This window comes from Vicia villosa, linkage group LG1, assembly GCF_029867415.1.
Source record: "Vicia villosa cultivar HV-30 ecotype Madison, WI linkage group LG1, Vvil1.0, whole genome shotgun sequence".
In the NCBI taxonomy this organism is placed as follows: Eukaryota; Viridiplantae; Streptophyta; class Magnoliopsida; order Fabales; family Fabaceae; genus Vicia; species Vicia villosa.
In genome coordinates, this window is record NC_081180.1 from 140,969,545 (window position 1) to 140,978,694 (window position 9,150).

Genomic DNA, 9,150 nt, shown 5'->3' on the forward strand with positions numbered 1-9,150 from the left:
TTCTTGCATGGCAATTATCCAGTCTGGATCTTCTAGAGCTTGATCAACAGAAGTTGGCTCGATCAAAGAAATAAGACCTAATTGACATTCTGCATTGTTCTTAAGGAATGCCCTTGTTCGGATGGGATCATCTTTCTTCCCAAGGATCACATCTTCTGAATGAGCTGAGGCAAGTCTAGGTGATCTTCTGACTGTTGGTTCTTCAGAAATCCTGAGATTCTCTAAAGATGCAGCAACTTGATCTTCTGATCCATTGCTTCTGAGACTGCTAGCTTCTGCAGCTTTGCTTCTAGGTTCTACTGCTTCTGATATATCAATATCAAAATCTGCAAAATTCTCAAACTGCTTTGGTTTTTCAAGACCAAGCTTATCATCAAACCTGATATTGATTGATTCTTCTACAATCAATGTTTCAGTATTGTATACTCTATAGCCTTTAGAGCGTTCAGAATATCCAAGAAGGAAACACTTTTGTGCTTTAGAATCAAACTTACCAAGATAATCTTTAGTATTCAGAATAAAACATACACATCCAAAAGGATGGAAATATGAAATGTTGGGCTTTCTGTTCTTCCACAATTCATAAGGAGTCTTATTTAGAATAGGTCTTATAGAGATTCTATTCTGAATATAACACGCAGTTTTTATTGCTTCTGCCCAGAAATGCTTAGCCATATTGGTTTCATTGATCATGGTTTTGGCCATTTCTTGTAGAGTCCTATTCTTTCGCTCTACAACTCCATTTTGCTGTGGAGTTCTAGGACAAGAGAAATCATGGGCAATACCATTTTCTTTGAAGAACTCCTCAAAGAATTTGTTCTCAAATTCACCACCATGATCACTTCTGACCTTTATGATTTTGCACTCCTTCTCAGATTGGATCTGAGTGCAGAATTCAAAGAACACTGAATGAGACTCATCCTTGTGTTTCAAGAACTTTACCCATGTCCAGTGGCTATAATCATCAACGATGACTAATCCATATTTCTTCCCTCTGACAGATGCTGTTTTGACTGGGCCAAACAGATCAATGTGCAAGAGTTCTAACGGCCTTGAGGAAGAAACAACATTCTTAGACTTGAATGCAGGTCTGGAGAACTTGCCCTTCTGACATGCTTCACAAAGAGCATCTGATTTGTATTTCAGATTTGGGAGTCCTCTGACCAGATTTAGTTTGTTAATCTAAGAAATCTTTCTCAAACTAGCATGTCCTAATCTTCTGTGCCAGACCCATTGCTCCTCAGAAACAGACATAAGACAAGTTACCTTCTGCTTCTCAAAATCAGAAAGATCAATCTTATAAATGTTATTCTTTCTCTTGCCTGTAAATAGGATTGAGCCATCCTTCTGACTTACAGCCTTGCAAGACTTTTGATTAAAGATTATGTCATAACCATTGTCACTTAATTGACTTATGGATAATAAGTTATGCGTTAATCCTTCAACAAGAAGTACATTAGTTATGGAAGGATAGTTACCAAGACTTATGGTTCCAGAGCCAATGATTTTGCCCTTCTGATCTCCTCCAAACTTGACTTCTCCACCTGGTTTAAGCACCAAGTCTTGGAATGTAGACCTTCTTCCCGTCATGTGTCGCGAGCACCCAGAGTCCAGGTACCATGACATTTTGCTTTTTGTCCTCTTTGCCGCCAAGGATATCTGCAACAGAAATTATCTTCTCCTTAGGTACCCACAATTTCTTGGGTCCTTTCTTGTTAGTTCTCCTCAAGTTCTGATTGAACTTGGGTTTAGCAAAATATTTAACAGGAGGAACAGCATGATATTCTTTAGGTTTGTCAGCATGATATTTCTTAGGATGTGTCACAAGCTTCTTGGTTTGAACAGTGTTAAACTTCTGTGCATGTGAAGTGAGCCTAATATCATGTGCATGGCCATATTTGAACTGATCATACAATGGCTTGTATGTGATCTTCAGATCATCAATAGGTTCAAATTTATGTGAGGTATCACCCTCATAGCCAAAACCAAACCTTTTGTTTCCAGAAACACCATATATCATAGAAGCAAGATGACTTATGCCAATACTTCTAGATAAGAACTTTCTGAAGCTCGAGTCATATTCTTTCAGAATATGATTCATGCTAGGAATGGATTTTTCTGTTTCAGAAGGAGATCCACTATCTTTGGATAGATTTAAAACTTTTTCCTTCAGTTCAGAATTTTCCACTTCCAGCTTCTTAGTTTCAAATTCAAACTGCTTCTTCAGCTTTTTGTATTTGATACTAAGATGAGCCTTGAGTTCCAGAAGTTCTGTTAAACTGGAAACTAACTCTTCTCTAGATAGTTCAGAAAATACCTCTTCAGAATCTGATTCTGATGTAGATTCTGATCCATCATCTTCTGTAGCCATCAGCGCGAAGTTGGCCTGCTCTTCTTCAGAGTCTGATTCTGATTCTGATTCAGAATCATCCCATGTTGCCATAAGACCTTTCTTCTTATGAAACTTCTTCTTGGGATTCTCCTTCTGAAGTTTTGAACACTCGTTCTTGTAATGTCCAGGCTCATTGCACTCATAGTAGAGAGCCTTCTTCTTGTCAGATCTTCTGTCACCAGAAGATTCTCCTCGTTCAAATCTCTTTGAGCTTCTGAAGCCTCTGAACTTCCTTTGCTTGCTCTTCCAGAGTTGGTTTACCCTTCTGGAGATCATGGACATTTCATCTTCTTCTTCAGATTCTGATTCTTCAGGATCTTCTTCTCTAGCCTGAAAAGCGTTAGTGCATTTTTTAACATTAGATTTTAATGCAATAGACTTACCTTTCTTCTGAGGCTCGTTTGCGTCCAACTCTATTTCATGGCTTCTCAAGGCACTGATAAGTTCTTCCAAAGAAACTTCATTCAGATTCTTGGCAATCTTGAATGCAGTCACCATTGGACCCCATCTTCTGGGTAAGCTTCTGATAATCTTCTTTACATGATCAGCCTTGGTGTAGCCTTTATCCAGAACTCTCAATCCAGCAATTAGAGTTTGAAATCTTGAGAACATCTTCTCAATATCTTCATCATCCTCCATCTTGAGGGCTTCATATTTCTGGATTAGAGCAAGAGCTTTAGTCTCCTTGACTTGAGCATTTCCCTCATGGGTCATTTTCAATGACTCATATATATCATGGGCAGTTTCCCTGTTAGATATCTTCTCATACTCAGCATGAGAGATAGCATTCAGCAAAACAGTCCTGCATTTGTGATGATTTTTGAATTCTTTCTTTTGATCATCAGTCATTTCGCTTCTTGTGAGCCTTACACCAGTAGTTTTAACAGGATGTTTGTAACCATCCAACAGAAGATCCCATAGATCAGCATCTAGACCAAGAAAGTAACTTTCCAGTTTATCTTTCCAGTATTCAAAGTTTTCACCATCAAATACTGGTGGTCTAGTATAACCATTGTTACCGTTGTATTGCTCAGCAGAGCCAGATGTAGATGCAGATGTATTTGTTGAAATTTCACTAGCCATCTTTTACTGAAGCGTTTTTCTCTTCCTGAATCTTTTCTAAACACGGTTAAGTGCTTGCACCTTAGAACCGGCGCTCTGATGCCAATTGAAGGATAGAAAAACACTTAGAAGGGGGGGGGGTTTGAATAAGTGTAGTCTAAAAACTTGAACGATAAAAACAATTTGCACAGTTATTTTTATCCTGGTTCGTTGTTAACTAAACTACTCCAGTCCACCCCCACGGAGTGATTTACCTCACCTGAGGATTTAATCCACTAATCGCAACAGATTATAATGGTTTTCCACTTAATCCGCGACTAAGTCTTCTAGAGTATCCTGATCACAACCTGATCACTCCAGGAACAAATGCTTAGACACAAGCTAAGACTTTCTTAGATTATCCTGATCACCACGTGATCACTCTAATTACAACTGCTTAGACACAAGCTAAGACTTCCTAGAGTATCCTGATCAACACTTGATCACTCTAGTTACTTACAAATTAATGTAATCAATTCTAAGAGTATTACACATGCTTCTGAAAAGCTATAATCACAACAGTGATATTTCTCTTAACGTTTAAGCTTAATCTCACTAATGTATTACAACAGCAATGTAGTGAGCTTTGATGAAGATGAAGTTTCTGAGCTTTGAGTTTGAACAACGTTTCAGCAAGTTAATTGTTAGCGAATCGTCAACCTTGCTTCTCATCAGAACTTCATATTTATAGGCACTTGAGAAGATGACCGTTGGGAGCATTTAATGCTTTGCGTATTCCGTACAGCATTGCATTTAATGTTTCACGCTTTTGTCAACTACCTCGAGCCTTGTTCACGTTGTGTCTACTGACGTTGCCTTTAATAGCTTCCAACGTTCCTTTTGTCAGTCAGCGTAGCCTGCCACCTGTACTTTCTTCTGATCTGATGTTTGTGTATACAACATTTGAATATCATCAGAGTCAAACAGCTTGGTGCATAGCATCTTCTTGTCTTCTGACCTTGAAGTGCTTCTGAGCGTGATACCATGAGAACTTCAGTGCTTCTGCTTCTGATCTCAAGTTCTTCTGATGCTTCCATAGACCCATGTTCTGATTCTGCCTTGACCATCTTCTGATGTATTGCCAGACCATGTTCTGATGTTGCATGCTGAACCTTCTGAGATAAAGCTTCTGAGCGCTGATTTGTGCATACTCTTTGTATATATTTCCTGAAAGGGAAATTGCAATGTATTAGAGTACCACATTATCTCACACAAAATTCATATCCTTGTTATCATCAAAACTAAGAATATTGATCAGAACAAATCTTGTTCTAACAATTGTATTGTTACTGGGATATTTGTTCATCAACTTATGTAAAGTGTGTATTTCCATATGTCTTTTCCTTTTAAATTATAGTGAGATTTTTTTTGTCTGCATCAATAAAGTTCCATATGTTTGAGCTTTATAAACAATTCTCAATAGTCACTACCTAATTGTACAAAAGTATTCCAACTGTATTTAAATTATTATTGTTATTTTTATTTTATATTCACTCATTATTTATAAGTACAGAAAAGATTTAATATTTGTCCACCCGATGATGCATGGGCTAGAAAGAACTTTGAAATAAGAGGTGCAGTTGTAATGAAAAACAATCTAAACAAGGTTCGTACCACAATGAATAGACCAAGGTGGATTGGTCCGGATGTGTGGAATTCATTGTGAAATCAATGGGGAACTCAAGAATTTAAAAAGAAGAGAATACAAGCAAAAACAAACCGAGCATCTGATTGTGGTGGTTTTGGAGGATCCCTTCACACATGTGGCTCTATCACCTCATCCCAACATAGAGCTAATATGGTAAAGTTTCTATGCTTTCATTTGTAACTTAACAGAAGTAATTTTTCTATTAATTCACACTATAGTTTTAGAATTATAAATGATTATTAAGCTTTGGATATGTGCTGAATTTAAGTGCAGGAAGTTCTATTATATATATTTGCAGGAAGTTCTATTAATTCATACTATAGGTCTAGAACTATGAATGATTATTAAGCTTTGAATGTGCTGAATTTAAGTATAGGAAGTTCTATTATATACATGTGCAGGAAGTTCAATTGTCACCTAAAACAAATCTAAGTTCTATTATATACACTGTTATGAGTTGTATATTAATACATTTATGAATTGTGATTGTATATATTGTTATAAATTAGGAATTGAGAATTGTGATGATGATATTTATACTGTTATGATTTATGAACTGTGATGATGTATATGTTGTTATAAATTGTGCTAACATGTGTTTAAATTCTATTTATTTTATAGACTGAACAAAATGGTACTCCTCCTAATCCTTCGGAGTTGTTTCTTCACACGCACCAACACCGCAAGAATAATACTTGGGTTGATAAAAGATCAGAATATGTGCATGTAATGATTTCTCATCTTTAAATTGTATATTCTTTATTATTTTTTATTTTAGTTTCATTCTACTTTATTATCTTACAATATTAATTGGCCTTATGTTTATGTTAACAGAAAAAGTTTACAGATAGGTGGGAAGAGTTGATCCAAGAATCATCTCAACAAGGGACTCCCCCACCGGCTCAATTAGATGTGTGGTGTGATGTTGCAGGTATAAGAAAAGGAAGAGTATATGGTCTCGGAATGGAATCTACTGTAATAACAGGGAAGCCAACTTATCGTGGTTCATGTTCTTCGTCAACCGAGTCGGTTCAACGACATGAATTTGAAGAAATGAGAAATGAAAGGGATCAACTTCGTGAGGAATTGGCTAACACAAATAGAGTTGTTGAGTATAACAATCAAATGCTAAAACAGTTGATGGACAGTTTGAATTTTCAACCAAAGCCATATTCTAGAGATCAAGTTCATAACGATGAGGTTGGTGATAATGATGATGACATTGAAGATGAGATTGGTGATAATGATGATGACATTGGTGTTTAGGTTGCTGATGAAGAGATGCACTTAGAATGACATACAAGTGACCATGAAAATATGTTGTTTTGTTATATTAAAACAAGTTTATTGTTTTTTTAATACTTATAAATACTTTATCATCTTGTGTTCTTTTGGTAAATTGAATATATAAAATACTTTATATCTTGTTCTTTTGTTAAATTATTCCAATTAGTATTTAGTATGATTTTTACATATTTTTTTTAGTAGTTATTTTGTTAAATACAAGAAAATATTTAATATATTTAATTTTTATTGACACAATACTTTAAAGGATGTTAAAAAATATTTTTAACATATAAAAGATTATTTTAAATGGGTTTAAAGGCCCTCTTTTCTAAAATTAATTTAATTTTAAAAATCAAATTAAAAATAGTTAGACACCGATTTAGTGACTTTATTAATATTTGTGAGATATTGGATCGAACTCTAGTATTGTCGAAGGGTAGTTTTTTGGTTCGACAGTTCGACAGAGTTAAGCATGAAGTCGAAGGATTGTTCACATGCTGGTGTCGAATTGTGTATGCTGTAGTCGAAGATGGGTCTAGCATGCAGATGTCGAAGATGCTAGGGTTGTTAGCATGTTAAATTAGGTTTTAGTGTTTAAACCCTAATTTGTTAAGTTAGCTTGTTTATTAAGTTGGCTTGTGTAATGGGTCTTGCTGAAAAAGCCCATTAGTTAGTATGTTAGGTTTTATTATAAATAGCATACTAGTCTCTCATCATTGCTAAGCTGCAAATCCTAATTTAGGGTGAGAGAGGTTATTTGTTATTCTTGTAAACTTGTAATCTTGTTTTAAGAGAAAGTAAAAGAATAGCAGGTATAACCAATTTTTGTGTTCCTCTTCTTCCTTGTTTTATACTTTGTTCTTGGCATTGAATTCATAACAAATTGGTGCGGTGAGCGTGGAGAAGATGCCTTCAACAAAGTATGAGATTGAAAAGTTCACCGGAGTGAATGATTTCGGTCTGTGGCGCTTGAAGATGAAAGCCCTACTGGTTCAGCTGGGTTGTTTGGAAGCGTTGAAGGGAGAGACAGCCATGAATGCAGAATTGACGGCAGCGGAGAAGACGAATATGATCGAGAAAGCACACAGCGCAATTTTGTTGAGCCTTGGTGATAAGGTTCTCCGGCAGGTATCAAAGGAGACAACGGCATCAGGGTTATGGGTGAAACTTGAAAGTTTGTATATGACCAAATCGCTGGTAAATCGACTCTACCTGAAGCAAGCTTTGTATTCATTCAAGATGATTGAAGACAAAGTATTGGCTGAGCAGTTGGATATGTTCAACAAGCTGATTCTTGATCTTGAAAATATTGATGTGAAGATCGATGATGAAGATCAAGCGCTGTTACTATTGTGTTCTTTGCCTCGATCACATGCTCACTTCAAAGAAACTCTCTTGTATGGAAGGGAGTCCCTGACGTTTGAAGAAGTTCAATCAGCCTTGTACTCTAAGGACTTGAATGAACGAAAGGAGCATAAACCTTCGACTGTTGGCGAAGGTTTGGCCGTTAAAGGAAAACTCTTACGAAAGGATGGTAAGTTCGACAAGAAGAAAGGCAAAAGCCAATCGAAGACTTACAGTGGCGAAGCATCTGGCATTCGATGCTACCATTGTAAGAAGGAGGGTCACACAAGAAAGGTGTGCCCTGAACGCTTGAAATATCATGGAGGTAAGGATAATGGCAACGCTGCCATTGTTCAAGATGATTTCGAATCATCTGATGTTCTTGTGGTTTCAAGCAGTGACTCTAAGAAGGAGTGGATTATGGATTCAGGTTGCACTTGGCACATGACTCCAAACAAAGACTTGTTCGAGGAATTATGTGATCAAGATGGTGGATCAGTATTGCTGGGAAACAACAAGGCTTGCAAAATTGCAGGTGTTAGATCTGTGAGATTCAAGCTCCATGATGAGTCAATAAGGTTGTTGACTGAAGTCAGGTATGTTCCTGATTTGAAGAGAAATCTGCTTTCTCTTGGTGAATTCGACAAGAAAGGATATGTTTTCCAAGGAGAGAAAAGTATCCTAAGAGTCATGAAGGGTTCAAAGGAAGTCTTGAGAGGCGTGAAGAAACAAGGCTTGTATACCCTTGAGGCTGAAGTTGTAAGTGGTTCGACAAATGTTGCATCCACGAAACCTTTGTCGAAAACAGAAATCTGGCACATGAGATTGGGCCATGTCAGTGAAAGGGGTCTGGTCGAATTAGGGAAACAAAATCTGCTTGGTGGAGACAAAGTCGAAAAGCTGAAGTTTTGTGAACCCTGTGTACTTGGAAAATCTTGCAGAGTGAAGTTCAACAAAGGCAAACAAAGAACACATGGATCCCTTGATTACATCCATGCTGATCTTTGGGGGCCTGCAAGGTGTCCATCACATTCAGGAGCAAGGTATTTTCTATCCATAGTAGATGATTATTCCAGAAAATTATGGGTATTCATCCAGAAGACTAAGGATGAAACTTTTGAGAATTTCAAAAGTTGGAAGACTCTAGATGAAAATCAGACTGGCAGAAAGGTCAAGAGGTTGAGAACCGACAATGGCCTTGAATTTTGCAATGAGGCATTCGACAGTTTTTGTGCTGCCTCTGGTATTGCAAGGCATAGAACTACTGCAGGTACTCCACAGCAAAATGGTTTGGCTGAAAGGTTTAATCGAACTATTTTGGAGAGAGTCAGATGCATGTTGACTAGTGCGGGGTTAACAAAGGTGTTCTGGGCTGAGG

General features: G+C 37.0%; 1 protein-coding gene across 1 annotated transcript; it reads left to right on the forward strand.

The window, feature by feature from the left end:
* Positions 1–5,049: 5,049 nt before the first annotated feature.
* On the forward strand, positions 5,050–6,581 carry LOC131618258 (uncharacterized). The gene is made up of 3 exons (XM_058889523.1): positions 5,050–5,294; positions 5,763–5,867; positions 5,976–6,581. Exons 1-3 carry the CDS (start codon positions 5,292–5,294, stop codon positions 6,405–6,407), a joined length of 540 nt encoding a protein of 179 aa, XP_058745506.1. The 5' UTR covers positions 5,050–5,291; the 3' UTR covers positions 6,408–6,581.
* Positions 6,582–9,150: the final 2,569 nt, after the last annotated feature.

Coding starts and splice junctions, on each gene's coding strand:
- LOC131618258 (XM_058889523.1), top strand. Junction 5,868..5,975: donor AAAGATCAGAATATGTGCAT/GTAATGATTTCT, acceptor TTATGTTAACAG/AAAAAGTTTACAGATAGGTG.